Source organism: Rhinolophus ferrumequinum, chromosome 10 (genome assembly GCF_004115265.2).
Source record: "Rhinolophus ferrumequinum isolate MPI-CBG mRhiFer1 chromosome 10, mRhiFer1_v1.p, whole genome shotgun sequence".
Lineage (NCBI taxonomy): Eukaryota > Metazoa > Chordata > Mammalia > Chiroptera > Rhinolophidae > Rhinolophus > Rhinolophus ferrumequinum.
Window position 1 is genome coordinate 61,477,269 of NC_046293.1, and position 15,561 is coordinate 61,492,829.

At 40.6% G+C, this 15,561-nt stretch overlaps 2 protein-coding genes across 4 annotated transcripts in view; both read left to right on the plus strand.

Moving 5' to 3' along the window:
* The first annotated feature begins 1,766 nt into the window (after positions 1 to 1,766).
* Positions 1,767 to 15,561, plus strand: part of TBK1 (TANK binding kinase 1) — a 44,790-nt gene continuing 30,995 nt past the window's right edge. For 2 of the 3 annotated variants that reach the window (XM_033116359.1, XM_033116361.1), the window contains exons 1-4: positions 1,767 to 2,616; positions 5,087 to 5,204; positions 9,032 to 9,172; positions 11,615 to 11,744. In XM_033116359.1, the coding sequence (XP_032972250.1) occupies positions 5,118 to 5,204; positions 9,032 to 9,172; positions 11,615 to 11,744 (358 nt within the window). In that variant the 5' untranslated portion in view covers positions 1,767 to 2,616; positions 5,087 to 5,117. Of the gene's footprint in view, positions 2,617 to 2,939; positions 3,076 to 5,086; positions 5,205 to 9,031; positions 9,173 to 11,614; positions 11,745 to 15,561 lie in introns of those variants that run through there. The other variant, XM_033116360.1, reaches the window with a different exon arrangement.
* On the plus strand, positions 13,844 to 15,282 carry LOC117028151 (prostaglandin E2 receptor EP3 subtype-like). Its single transcript, XM_033116362.1, has 2 exons — positions 13,844 to 14,731; positions 15,112 to 15,282. The coding sequence occupies exons 1-2, from the start codon at positions 13,844 to 13,846 to the stop codon at positions 15,280 to 15,282; spliced, it is 1,059 nt and encodes a 352-aa protein (XP_032972253.1).

Consider the following 15,561-nt stretch of genomic DNA (forward strand, 5'->3'; position numbering starts at 1 on the left):
TCTACCAAGTCTTTTTTGGAATTATTATAAGTACTTTAGCCTTATTTTCTCATCTCTCCCTGATTTCCCATTTAAAGGATTGCACATATAAGCTTACAGATGATTTATTTTATTTAATTATGCTCCTAAAAGGTTACATGCAACTTAGTTCTGTTAAAGAGAATCTTTTTAAAATGCACTAGAAGAAGTCTAGTGACATCTGTTGACAGAATTAAAAATCCAGTTTTTTCCTACCTCTTTTATTGGATCTACCGAGGGCACAATATATTATACCTATGTGTTTATGATACTTATAAGTAGTCACTGCCTGTTACTGTTACCTTCCCCTTCTCCCATTTTTAGTCATGACTGTGCAAGAAAACAAGAGGAAAAATAATAGTATCAGTAGTAGTATTGGGAAATTAAGAAAGGAGGGAGAAAACTGAGTAGCAGAATTACTCTAATCATTTAAATTCTAAAAGTGAGTAAGGTTTTTTTTTGGGGGGGGTGTTGTTTTGTTTTAACCTTTGGCCCATATGGTCCCTATGGTCTTCAGTATTCTATAAACTCCCTAAAGTTGTATTCTACATAAGTGAAAGCTGAGTGCTTTGTTGATAAGTTTCCTATACTATGGAAGAGATCATGTACCTATTGCAATAGTCCTCATTGTTCACAGTATACTAGTGAGTAGCATAGCATAGTAGTTAAGGGCACAGGCTGCATCCAGATCCAGCATAGGTGGGTTCAAATAATAGTTCTACCAGTAACTGGTTTTAGAGCCTTGAGCAAGTTAAATAACTACTCCCTGCACAAATTCCCCATCTACAGAATGGGAGAAATAATGGTAGCTACCTCATACTAAGAATTTAATTAAAGTTAAACATGAAGAGCTTATTACAGTATCTGCACATGAAGGCTTGATATGGTTACTGTACTATTCCAAATGTGTAAAGGTGACACCTTCTTTCACTTCTTCCTTTCCCTCTGGCACTGTAAAGCCTTTCAAAAGATTCACGTGTTTAGAGCTAATAGAAATCAAGACATGGAAATTAAAGAGTCTGTAATAGAAACTAAACTCATGTTATGTAATCATGTATAATAATTCTTCATTCCCTGAAGTTGCCCAAAGCACTTTACTTAGTACCATAGCAATTATGAAACTGTTCCATCATGAATTACCATATTTGTATTCTACTTAGTTCCCAAAAGCAAGCAAATAATTGTCACAAGGGTGAATCTCACCTGTTAACCGTTGAAATAACATTGAGGCAAAAGACAGATTTGTGTGACTTGACTGTGGAAACACAAGGGTTTTATGATGCCTGGTTTAGTTCTGTGCCTAACAGTTTATTTAAATCCTAAAATAAATGCTAACACTATTTGGTTTACAAGTAGCTTGACCTTAAGTTTTCAATGTGTACCAGTTATAATGTGGTAAATAGTGAATCAAGTCCTTGGGCTCAGCTAATCACTTCTCCCATGTAACTGAGCTGTGGGTTTTACTGTTCTAAGAAACTTTGACAGGTCCTCTTGGCATTAGATACGGGAGAACTGAAACTGGTTGGAATTGTAAGCAGTGAATATAATTGTTGTTGGGATAATTCCGTCACTTAAACTGTTTAAGTCTAATAAAGTACCTTCCTTTGTAAAGATGCATACAGTGGGCTTTTGTTATCTCCATCGTGCGTAAAACAGCGGTAAACAACAACAACAACAAAAACATGTTTCAAGTTCAGTACTTGGCAGAGAGAGCTGGAACTGTAACCCCAAGTCTGTTCCATTTGAAAGCCTGTGCTCTTAACCACTCTGCCATGGTTTCCAATTTCATTGTAGTTCTCATTTGGGAAGACCTCTCCTTCCTCTCCCGCCCCCAGAAATTGAGCCCTCGATCGGCAGTTGTCTGGACTCATGCAGAGAAGGCTGCAATGCTTGCCAGTGGGCAGAAGGGAACACCAGGGAGTACGGAGCCCCTGGTATCTTGGCGGCATGAATATTGCTGTACCTGATGTTAGTCCTTAAGCTCTCCAATATTGCCATTTTCCAAAACACCGCTTAAAAACAGGGAATTGAGTTTATTTACATTAAAACTTACACGGCTCAATTATTCAGAGGCGATATCCTGGCTCCACTGCAGCCAACGTGGTCTTTAAAACATACAAATCTATCCCTTTAGACTACGATATTCCCCAACGATAGCCCCTCACGCATCCAGCGTTCTGCACACCTGTGATGTGAACGTTTGTAATCACGCGTTGCAGGTCTGTCTGTCCCACTATCGCCACACTCCGCACTCTGCCTTAGGCTCTCCGGGACGCGGCGGGGTTTGCAGTTGGAATCCGAATCTTTGCGCTCACTGCGCTTGGCTCCATGGCTTCACCCTCGGAAGCGGAGGGGTCAGGCAGAGGGTGTGGACGGCATCGGACATCAGGCACCCCCCGCAGCCTCCCTGCCCCTCGGTACAGAGGGTGGGCGAGTACCCAGGGCCCGGGCCGGACTCCGGGGTGTGCGCACGCGCACCCGCGAGCGCCGGCCGTCGGTCACGTGGCCCCTGGCCAGGGCTTGCGAAGCCGGAAGTGTTCTGAGGCGCTGGGAGGCGGCGGGAGCCCGCTGGCGGTGGCGCGGCGGAGATCGGGCGCGGTGAGTGGGGCGGACGCGGCCGGAGGGACCGGAGCTGCGTGGGGCTGGGGCAGCAGAGCCCGGCACGGGCCCGCGAGGAACGCTCCTGCCCACTGTGGGACACTGGAATGCTGAGTCAGAGCGGGGGCGGGGCGGGCGACCCGAGAAACCCCACAACCGGAGGCCGAGCCCTCCGCGGACCCCAGGCTGGCCGGACACCGCCTCCCGGGGTCTGGGGTGTCCGTAGCCGGGTGGGATGGTCGCGTGGGCCCTGTGCCCTCCATCTCGACTCCCGGCCCTCTGACCGGGGCCCTCTCGGGTGTAGCGACGTTGGGCACGAAGAAAGAGGATGTGTTTGTGACCGAGCCTGGGCCCTGGCCGCCCGGGAGAGACGCGATGCCCCGCTTTCTGTTGGAGTTAGACTGGCCACGTTCTACCCTTCTTGCCGAGCGTAGACACCAGATCGGCAGTTTTTAATGGGTTGTTTGTTGTTTTTTGTTTCAGAGGGTTAAAAGGGGACGTTTCCTTAAGGTTTTAGTGAAGATACCAAGCGAGGGTTGATTCACGGGAAGCTAGAAGCTGAAGAAGTCTTTAATAAATACAATGCAAGTTCCTAAACGTGTCCTTTGGGGAAATGCTTTTTGTGTTTGTTTTCCGGTCCGCTTCCCCGGTATTTTCAGTAGGTGGCCTCAAACCACGTTCTTCCCAGTAATTGTCAAATGCATAACCAGAGACCTACTGTTTTCACTCTAGAACGCTGAATATATCTGTTTCAGAAATGATTCGCATAGTAGTAGAGTTTGGAAATCCTAAAACTTTGTCCATTTGCCGTCTCGCCAGACCTATTTTAATGTATGGATAAACGGTAACTTTCGTTTTGGACAGTGTAAGGAAGTAGACGTAAGGCAGGGTGACCAGTAACGTACTTGTTCAGTGCCTGCCTTACTGTGTCAAAATTCTGGGAAGATTTACATAGCAAGATGCTTATGGATGTGCACTCATGTTTTAGCATGTTGTTATAGTGGGTTATTTGGAAGGTAGTTTCAAAAGACATTATACCCTTTAATCATTGTGAAAAGGTAATTTTAGATCTACATATAGAGAGCAGATAAATTAGTTGACAAATGTGTTTTATATTATCCACTAGGTACATATAGGTACCTAATGACACTATTTGCTATTTATAGTTACATTAATTAGGGAAGGTTTTTCATTATAGTAAAATATTTGAAAATATTATTGAAAAGATATTCGAGAAGTTTATAATTATTGCCTGACAGATGTGTGTTCCTTATTTGTGAAAAGGGAATCTTATTTTTATTGCTTATTTCCAGTAAATTGCTGTATGTAACATTCTTTATCTAATTTAGATGACTGGTAAAATTATATAAATATATTTTAGTATATCAAAGAGTGCTGAAATTTAGACCCCTGGCCATTCTTTAAATTCCTAATCCTGCTTGGCCTATTGGCAGTCATTAATTCATCACTGAATACCTATTCTGTTCTAACAACAAAGAAATATTAAGATCTGTTTCAATCTGATATTTCAGCAGATTTAAGGTGGCTTAGTGAAACTAGTGTTTATGCTGTTCAGCATATCTCGTTTTTATTCCAACATGGGACTCAATTTTTAATATCCTTATAGTTGTATAGCTTTTCAGTATTACAGGACAGTATTAAAAGCGGGTGATGCTCTATTTTAATATTAAAAAGGGATGATGTTTTTTTCTTTTAATAGACTTTATTTTTTAGAGCAGTGTTGGGTTCACAGCAAAATTGAGCAGAAGGAACGGAGATTTTCCATATACCTTTTGAGCCCCCACACATGCAGAGCTTCCCTCTGCTTATGTTTTTAAGACTTGGTGATATACACTTGGTATGTCTATATTTACATAGTTGGAGGTTGGAGAAACTATCCTTAAATTAATTTCAGGAAAGTTAGTAAACTTGCAGGAAGAATGATTTTTGTACCTTTCCATTGTGACTGTTAGGCTCTGTATAGATAAAATTTTTAAGTTATGGAGGTGTTGTGCACTGGCAACAGTTGTTTTCATTAGTGTTGTCCTGCCCTTCAAGGAAACAAAGTAATTTTTGCTATATTTCTGTTATATTTTGCATTACTACTTTATTTTGGAACACTTTAAGTAAAATTCATCTTTGAGTAATCTTTCAAAACCTTTGAAGAAGTGCCCAGTTGCACTCTTATTGACAAAGACAAAATTAGAAGGGAAATACATTTTTTTCAGCCTTTTGATAAGTGAATTAAATTGAACATATAAGATGTCATCAGTTAATGTTTTTTCAGAGCCCACCCAGCATTAGCCTTTAATATTGCTGGGAACTTAGATTCTTACATTGGACTGTGTATGTACTTCAATTTTGCTATAAATAATGAGTGATCTTGCTTGAGACTGAAAATAGCTAACATTTGTTTTTTAAATGTATTAGTTCCTTAAAACAAACATGCAAATTTTTTCTTTTCTCTTAGTATAACAAGAGGATTGCCTGACCAAGCCGAGATGCAGAGCACTTCTAATCACTTGTGGCTTTTGTCTGATATTTTAGGCCAAGGAGCCACTGCAAATGTCTTTCGTGGAAGACATAAGGTTGGTACAGAGAAAACTGTGAAGGTTTTCTATCATTTTATGTGTACTCTTCTGAGAAGTGCACAGGTACTGAAGTGTGAGACTTGGTGTTTTTTATTTTACTGTCTCGAGAATACCTGTTTTTGTGGTTATTTAAGGCATAGCTTATGTCAGAGGCAGTGATAGCTCCTCAATGGTGGCAGAGGTTATGTGTCGGAAAACAAAGAAAAATTGGAGGTTGGATGAAAAAAGGGATTGGGGAACGATGTGTTGTGCCTTTGATATTTTTCCCCCAGCCCAGCGCTACTGTGGTGGTGAGCGATCTCACTAACAGAAGTTCAGTGGGGCAGTGGTTTGTGGTGGTGGGCAGTAGAGGGAGGCAGGTGTATAGTTTGGAGGGGAACCCATGGATGGTTCCAACATTTCTGTACTACGGCTTCTTGCACCCAGTAAAATAGCATCCTACAAGGTGAATTGGAGTAAAATGAGATTATCAGCAAGGGGCCCAGGTTTAAAGGCTCTGTCTTGGTATGAGGTGATCCGAACTTGTTATTGGAAGTGAGAATAAAATAAAAGGGCTAAATCCCAGAGGTACTTCAAGAACCAAAAATAGTTTGTGTTAGATTCTATATTGGAGGATAAAATTAAAGATAATTAAAATACTTTAAAACAAAGATATTTAAGATCATTCAAGTTTCTATTCTGGGAAGGAAGCTGGAAAAATAAGGAAGTGAAGTAAAAAGACTCATCCACTAATTTTTCAGCACTATGAATTTGTTTTGAGTAAGTGATATTTAGAGTCTCCTAAATTCTTATTTTCAGAAACAGGAGCTCTAAGCATTTTACTAAAGAAGAGTTTCTTCATATTTTCCTGTCACCTTGAGGTTACCAGTCAGTTCTGTCAGTGACAATGAGATAAGCATTCATAGATGAGGGGCTATTTCCTCTTCTGGGAAGAGAATATGACTAAAAACAGCCTTTGTGGCTCCTAGAGAATGAATCAGAAGTGTCATACGGATGCTTTTAACTGTTTTCCCTCCGATTCCAGAATTGTCTACATGTTCTGGGTTCTTGATCAAGTTCATTGTGGTCTCTGGGTCTTTGATCAAGTCCATTGTGGTCAACCTTGGTGGATATTGTTTTTGTTTTGTGCCCACTGCCAAGAAGAGAAGACTTGGGTGGTAACACAGGATTTAGCATTAAGAACATCTCACTGTCTTCCTGTGACCCAAATTAACGGAACAAACTTTAATAATCACTTAATATGTGTCACACACTGTGCTGGATCTGGTGAATGTAACTACAAATAATATGCAGTTCCTGCTGACAAAGAGTTTTGTGTTTAGTAGCAAGGTGACCTTGGAAGGGATGTAAATTGGAAACTGATGGAGTGACAGGTAGTCAGTTGTGATAGAGATTGGGTGAGGCGTATTTCCAGTGCCTGGCCCTAGTAAATATTTCATATATTCTGGTCCTCTTTCCTTACTTACTCATCGTCCTGCATGTAAGTGCCTATACACAGTAGGCACTCTGTAAATGTTTGTTGAGTGAATGAGGACAGATTAGACTAACCTAAGACAACCTGAAGTTCTTCAAAGGAAACAAAAATGTACTTTACCCACTGTAGTTTGAAAGCTTAAAATCAGGATTTGAGAGCCATAAGATTGCTAAGACTCAGTTTAGTATTCAGTCCCTAATTGTCTTCCCAGGGATGTGTTTTGAGGGACCATGTTTGTTCTCAGTGACATCAATTTCAAGGATTTAGAACTATATGCCCAAAATCCTGCTTGCCCTTAATAATTAAGGATTTTATCAGTGGTATTAGCTAAACTCTTGTATGTTACTGCTTAGAATGACCAGGTCCCTACGTTTAGTATTTGTTATTCAAGTTATATTACCTTCTTAATCTTTATTTTTTTCATCTAGTTGCCTTTAGCTACTAATGTGTGTGGATGGGTGTATATGTGTGTGATAACCATGGTAAAGAGCTGTCGGAAGGATGTGATGATCTGCACATGTGTACACAGCAGGTCCTCGAATAATGTTTTGTTTAATGTCGTTTGGTTACAATGTTGATGAGGTGCTAGAGGGACTTAACTCTCGTTTATTTCAATTAATCCTAGGTAAAATTGGTTTTATTATATACATCGTTTCATTTAAAGTCACAGAGCCTACTGACGATGTTAAATGAGGACTTTCTGTATTTATGTACACATAGATCTCTAAATATTCATATGTGCTTTGACTTAGGGAGAGCGAATGATAAATGTGCCGTTGAATAAAGGGAAAATGGTCCCAGTAATCTCACAGGTATAATGTAGGCAACAAAAGGCCTTGATCACGATGGGTACATTCCAACATTGTGTTATGTTCCCTGCTCACACCTGTTAGGATTCTCCTAATTTTAGACAAGTATCCTAAAGAAAAATCTCTCTGTTGGGTAGTATAGATTTGGCAGTGTCCTTACCTGGCTGAACAAGTGGGAAAACATTGTAATTAACCTATAGATCAGTTGTTCAATTTTCATATTGTCTGAAAACAGTCAGTGACCTTTTCCTCTGGAAACAATAAATGTGTGTTTGGTGTGAGAGGAGGGGGAAAGTGAGGGACGAGTGATCACATCACATAGATGATGGTCTCCAAATAGTGATTTTGAAGAGTGAGGTTATGAAGCAGTTAAATGGTTTTAAGAAAACTCATGAGATTCTGAGGTGAGGGCAGGAGGGTGATGGCTGGCTGTAAGAGGAGAAATGTGTGGGAAACTGTAGAGAGGGCTTCCAAGCAGGAACGGCACAGAGGTCCTGGCAGCCAGAGGGCCACGAAACAGCTTTAGGCAGGGGGTGCTTGAACCCCAAGGTAAAAGAGGAGATGATCTTTCCACTTGCTCTGGGGAGGTTCAACCTTGGATTATGAGAAAAGTAAGATTAAATTTAACAAATCTGGACTGACCACCAAGGAGAAGCTTGCAGTTTAGAGTGAGTGGAAGGAGGTGGGCGTATCTGGAAGAGAGTTTTAAAGTAAGGTTCATATGAAGAACTTGAGAATGTCATGTTTACCTGAAATTCAGCAAGTATGTTGTACCTCTAAGATTCCCTCCCAGCTCCAGCTGGGTGTTGTCATTCTGTGTGTGATACTACAACATGCCATGAGAGTGAGAGCGGGGGTGCTGCAGGGACATCAGGAAGAGAAGGAAATACCTAGAGGTGGTCTGTGGAGCAACAACCTCCCTGACCATCTGGGTGAAGTTACAAAGCAGCAGGGGGACAAGCCAACGGGGATAGTCCACCTGGACTTTACTCTCCAACTCCTATTTCTGCACGCACATATCACACAGACACATGACTGCTGCTAGGGAATAGTTCTGAAGTGTTAATTGCATTACTTTGAGATTCTTACTAAAAATTTCGTATGTGAAATACAGTTTTCAATCTCTTTTCCTGTTCTGATTAGTTTAAAATTAATTAGGCCCTGAACAAACTCCTGTGAGTTTCACTTTCTATTTCTTGTCTAAAATGTACTTTCACATTTGGTACTATTAGAGCTCTTATCTTCTGCTATGTAAATGTCTACCTTTGCCTTGTGTATCATACTGAACGCTTTATAATATAAAAGAAAATAGTCTTTTCTACATTTCAAACCATACAATTTGAAAGAAATATTGAGCAGTTGATTGATTTATTTTAGCTTTAAAAAAAACTCAGGAGTCCTAGTGCAAATTACCTGTGCTTAAAAATGTTCGGGGTATTCTATAAGAAAGCTAAATTGCTATAGCTAGTTCTAATGGTACCTTTTACTCTTCTTTATAATATTATAGGTAAATAAAATCTTTCTCTTTCTCCTTTTTTTAGAAAACTGGTGACTTATTTGCTATCAAAGTATTTAATAACATAAGCTTCCTTCGTCCAGTAGATGTTCAAATGAGAGAATTTGAAGTGTTAAAAAAACTCAATCACAAAAATATTGTCAAATTATTTGCTATTGAAGAGGAGGTAAGTAGTCAAGTTTTAGTTAATCTTGTCTTGTTTAGTTATTACGATTCAGGAGAAATAATCTAAAAAAATATTTTATGAACAATCGGTTTTAAAAAATGGTGAAAATTAGAGTTCATACAACCAAATATTCTATTCTCAAAGATTCTTGAATAGCTATAACAATGGAAATAAAGTATCATAGAATCAGAAAAAGTAGTATAAGAAATAAAAGAGTATAGAATTTGGTTACCAGTATTATTATTACAAAAAAAAAACACACTAAGTGAAGTTAAATTGACATTTATAAAAGAAGCAAGCAAAAAGTCAAAAGTGTAAAAATCTTAGGAAATCTTGTAAAAGAATAACAATCTTAGGAATCCAAAAATTAATATATGAAGTCCAGTTGTGAAAGATAGAATTGATTCCGGGGTAACATTGAAACTAAGGATGTCATTAGGATAATTACCTACAAGTAGTGGAAATAGAAATCTATTTTAATCCCTCTAGACATGGGTAATCAATAACATCACACCTTTTGAAAACCAGTTTGGCAGTTTATACCCCCTACAATAGTGATTTTACTTTTAGTGGTTACTTCTTAAGAAGTAATTAGAAATGTAAATTAGTTTTATACACAAAGGAGTTCATTGCTGCCCTGTTTATAATAAAGAATCGTTAAATAAATGAGAAGGTGTGATGGATGGTTATTTGTAGTTAGCTATACTCAAGGTTAAGAGTGTAGCCCTCCAGACTGCCAAGTTTATGCAAGACTTCTGATACCAGCTACAGAGGAGTTTGGCAAACTGCACAGTCCGAGAGAATAGTTGCCACGAGACCGCTCATGCAGACACGAGTTCCAAGTTCAGGAGTCCCCACTGCTACCTTCACTTCAGACCAGCGGGCTACAAATGAGGGGCTTCCCATAACTGCCCTCAGATTTGATAATTTGCTAGAATGTTGAATGACTCATGGAATTCAGGAAAGCACTATACTTACAATTACAGTTTTATTATAGCAAAAGGATACAAATTATTATAGAAGAAGCCAAAGGAAGAGACCCATAGAGCAGAATGAGAGGGTTCTAAATATGAGTCTTCTCCATCCACAGGGACACATTCCCCTCTGAGCATTGACAGTACGCACAGAATATTGCCAACCTTGGAAGCTCACCTGAGCCTTTGGTGTTGAAAGTTTTTATTGGGGCTCGATAAAATACTGCTTGCATGGCCGACCCTTAGTCTCCCCGCCTTTTCCACAAGGTTTAGTCTCCATTTATTCCAGAAGTTACAACAGATCTGCATGTCCTAAAACCCCCATCATAAGTAACATTGTTAGACCGTCATGTGGCCACCTCTCCGAGAGAAACAAAGACACTTCTAGCAGAAGGATATCCCAGAGGCCTAGCAATCACCTCGCAGTAGCCAAGGGCAAAGGCCAAACTTCTATTTGGGTACAATTAATTCTTCAGTACACAGTAGTTAATGACATTTTTATCACCTGGGAACATGCTTATATATAATGTTATGTGAGAAAATCAGGATTTAAAACATGTATGTAGTATGATCTTTGATGTATACGGTATGGTAAATAATGTTAGGTATCAGTAATGTGATTTGATACATATAAAAAAACTGAAATAAAATGTACCAAAATATTAACATAATTCTCTCTGGGTGATGGAATTATGGGTATTTCCCAAATTGCAACTATCAACATATATTATTTCATTATTTTAAAAAAGTTTTTTCCTTTTAAAATTATTTCTTCCTTTATAACTCAATAGAGAAATTCAAAATATTTTATAAAAGTGTTTTGGGGATATGTAGAAAAAATTATAAAAGGATAAAAAGTTGGAGATCAATACTGGATTTTAAGACACGTTCACATTTTTAAGTTTCTGAAATGGCATGTGTCTTATAATCAAAGTGTATGTAATTTGTTAATATTTCTTTATCCCTATAAAGCTGTTATTAATGATGTATCTTACAATCAAAGGTACATTAAAATCGGCAGCTCAGATAGAAATGAGCAGACTATAACTTTGCTGCGAGAAGGACCACTCAGGTATTCTGCCGCCTGTTTGTTTTTAAGGCTACAACTCCATTCATTGAAGTAAAAAGACTCTTTATGAGAAAAACTTCAAATATTTTAAGAGATTTGTTAGAAGACCTGATGTCCTAAATGTACTATATGTATTAGTAATTTAAAAAAAATTTTAAAGAACGGTTACAACATTGTTGCAGTGATTTTCTAGTTCAGATTTAGCCAGCTTTCACTGTGGCTTGAATGTCTTCAAAAACAAATTAAATTTTAATAGGAATTTAGAAGGTGTTAATTCTTATATGTGTGTGCTCAACAAATATTTAACAAATCCCATATTTAAATGAGATCAGGTAAGTAATGGCAGATAAAAACTTATTTTTTATATTGAGTCCCAATCACTGATTTTGTTTTTTTTAGACAACCACAAGACATAAAGTACTTATTATGGAATTTTGTCCATGTGGGAGTTTATACACTGTTTTAGAAGAACCATCTAATGCCTATGGACTACCAGAGTCTGAATTTTTGATTGTTTTGCGGGATGTAGGTACGTTTGTTTATATAATTTTATGTATATGTGTATATAATTTAATGACATGTTTTAAAAATAAATTTTTTACATTTATAACCAAAGACCTTTATGCAAAGCTTTCTTAGACATGACTCCAAAAAGCACAGTACAAAAAGGAAAAAAAATAGATAAATGGGACTTTATCAATATTGAAAACGTTTGTGTTTCAAAGGAAATCAATAAATGAAAAGATAGCCCACAGAATGAGAGAAAATATTTGCAATTATATATCTGATAAGGAATTTTTATCTTGACAACTCATCAATAAAAAGACAAATAATCCAATTTAAAAATGGGCAAAGGATTTGATAGACATGTTTCCGAAGTAGATATACAACAAGCACGTAAAAAGATGCCCAAGATCATTAGTCATTAGGCCAATGAAAACCGAAAACCACAAAGAGATACCACCTCATATACACTAAGATGGCTAAAATCAAAAAGACGAAACAAAAGCAAGTGTTGGTGAGGTTGTGGAGAAATTGGGGCCCTCATACACTGCTGGTAGGAATGTAAAATGGTGCAGCCACTTAGGAAAACAGGCTGGCAGTTCCTCAAAAGGTTAAACACAGAATTACCATATGACTTAGCAAATTCCATTGCTAGGTATTTACCTAAAATAATTAAAAACATTCCACACAAAAATTTGTACACCAGTATTCATAATAGCCAAAAAATGAAAACAGCCCGTGTCCATCAACTGATGAATAAACAAAACGTGGTATATCCATATGGGATAGTATTTGTTCATAAAAAGAAATGAGTTAGTGATACATACTGGATACATACTGTAATATAGGTGCACCTTGAAAAATTCGGCTAAGTGAAGGAAGCCAGACACAGAATGCCACCATATTTATATATGATTTCATTTATATGAAATGTCCAGAATAGGCAAATCCAGAGAGACAGAAAGATTAGTGGGTGCCAGGGGTTTGAGGGGACGGCAGATTGAGGAGTGACTACAATGGTTTTGGGATTTTTTTTGGCAAAATGAAAATGTTCTGAGGTAAGTGGTGATGGTTGTACTCTCTGTGCCTGTGACTATATTAAAAACTACTGAATTATATACTTTAAAAGGATGAATTTTATGATATGTGAATTTTATCTCAATAAAACTGTTATTAAAATATGTATATGTCAACCAAAGGGAATAGTATCTTCTTGGGGGAAAATGGTCAATATTTGAGGACTAAGGAAAACCCAGTGATGAAGAGGGTATAAGGTTACTGGGAATTCTTGAACTTGATACTAGAAACAGTGTGGAGACCATTTAAGGTGAGGATGAAATGAGAGAGAAACAATCTATGTTACAGCCTGTTTAATCAAATAAAAGTTATGGATACTTGATGCCTTCCTAAGTATACTGGTGCCCCTGAGTTTTCATAATTAAATGTTGATACCCCTAAACTTTTTTTCATGTTATATTTGGACATTCATCTATCAGTTGTCAAACGAATATTTCAAACTTGCTCAGTGACACTACTTGTTATTTAGCCAAAACAGCTTCATTTCAACCACCTTCACCCTTTAAAAAAAAAAAAAAAAAGGAAAAGAAAATGACGTTTTCAGAAAAGCATATGAAAAGTATGTTATGGAAACAAGTCTGATACTACATCTTTCTATTATTTCTTTTTACTATTTTATGTATTGAGGCCAGTTTACTTTTTTGTGGCATTTTTCCCCCAAGATAAATATAAAACTGGTGAAAGCTTGATATTTTTCTTAAGTGAAGGCAGGTTGCCTACATGTACGTGCATATAACCAAAAGTATTTCAGGAAGTCACATGCTTGAGACCGTTTTGCTCCATTTTCCTGATAGTATTTAAGAGAGATTGAGCCTGGGAGCTGGAGGCTTCCCCGAGCCGACGGAGCGGCTGCCTGCGGGGTCCGAAAGCCCAGGCGCCGCCGGGACCCATGTAGCAAAGTGAGGCGGCGGTTGCGCCCGCATCATGGGACGCAGCCCCACTCGAGCCCCTGCTCAGGTCGCTACCGACCTCCACCGCCGGCTGACCCCCGTCTACCAGCTCCCGCTGCTGTTCGCCCGGCGCCGTCCTCCTCACCTCCAAGCCAGCATGAAGGAGGCCCGGGGCTACCGGAGCGCTCCTTTCTGCACCCGCCTCAACCACTCCTACGCGGGCATGTGGGCGCCGGAGCGCTCCTCCCAGGCGCCGGGCAACCGCACGCGTCCCCCGGAGACCGGTGAGGCTTGTCGCTCTGTGTCCGTAGTCGTCCCGACCACTATGCTGATCACCGGCTTCGTGGGTAACGCGCTGGCCATACTGCTGGTGTCGGGGAGCTACCGGCGCCGCGAGAGCAAGCGCAAGAAGCTTCTGCTGTGCATCGGCTGGCTGGCACTCACCGACCTGGTGGGGCAGCTGCTCGCCCGCCCTGTGGTCGTTGTCGTGTACGTGTCCAAGCAGCGCTGGGAGCACCTCGACCCGTCGGGAAGGCTGTGCACTTTCTTTGGTCTGACCATGACTGTCTTTGGGCTCTCCTGGCTCTTCATCACCAGCGCCATGGCCGTCGAGCGGGCGCTGGCCATCCGAGCGCCTCACTGGTACGCGAGCCACATGAAGACGCGCGCCACCCGCTCGGTGCTGTTCGGCGTGTGGCTGGCGGTGCTCGCTTTCGCCCTGTTGCTGGTGCTGGGCGTGTGCCCGTGCAGCATCCAGTGGCCCGGGACGTGGTGCTTCATTAGCACCGGGGGAGGAGGCAATGGGACGAGCTCTTCGCGCAACTGGGGCAACCCTTTCTTTGCCTCCACTTTTGCCTTCCTGGGACTCTCAGTGCTGACCATCACCTTCGCCTGCAACCTGGCCACCATTAAGGCCCTGGTATCCCGCTGCCGGGCCAAAGTCACGGCATGGCAGTCCAGTGCCCAGTGGGGCCGGATCACGACTGAGACCGCCATCCAATTTTTGGGGATCATGAGTGTGCTGTCGGTGTGCTGGTCACCATTGCTGGACCCATCAGCTCCAAGTCAAGTTGTTGTCCTTTCAGTCTTAGTTGTGGAGGGTGCAGCTCGGCTCCAGGTCCAGTCGCTGTTCAATCTTAGTTGGGTGGGGGGTTGGGCTGGCGGGGGCGCAGCCTAGCGTCCTGTGCGGGAGTCCAACCGGCGGCCTTGTGGTTGAGAGGACGCGCTCCAGCCAACTGAGCCACCTGGCTGCCCCAGAGCTCAGAGGCAGCTCAGCTACAGCTTGTTGTCTTCATTCTAATTAAGGAAGGAGTAGATCGCTGGCCCATGTGTAAATCTAATCAGCAGCCCTGTTGCCCAGAGCTCACGCTCTATCCAACTGAGCCACCCCTCCGCCCCAAAACAGCATTACTGTTTTTAAAAATCTTGATAATGATGTTGAAAATGGTCTTCAATCAGACATCAGTTGAGCACTGTAAGACGCACCCAGAAAAGCAGAAAGAATACAACTTGTTCTTAATTGCTGTCGGCTTGGCTTCAGTGAACCAGATCTTGGATCCCTGGGTTTATCTGCTGCGAAGAAAGATCCTTCTTTAAAAGTTTTGCCAGGTAGCAAATTCTGTCTCCAGCTGCTCTAGTGATGGACAGAAAGGGCAGCCTATCTCATTATCCAGTGAAATAAGGCAGACAGGAGCATGAAAGAGAACACTTAATCAACTTGCATGTTCACAGCTTTTGGCAACAAATAGCCCTAAACCTTACTGTGAATTTAGGCATCTCTGGCATGCCACTGTTGATGCATTGAAGCAGAATTTTTGCTAGAAGGCTAAATGGTCTCAGCATAGGTAATCCCCTATGTGCCAAAAGTATTGAAAC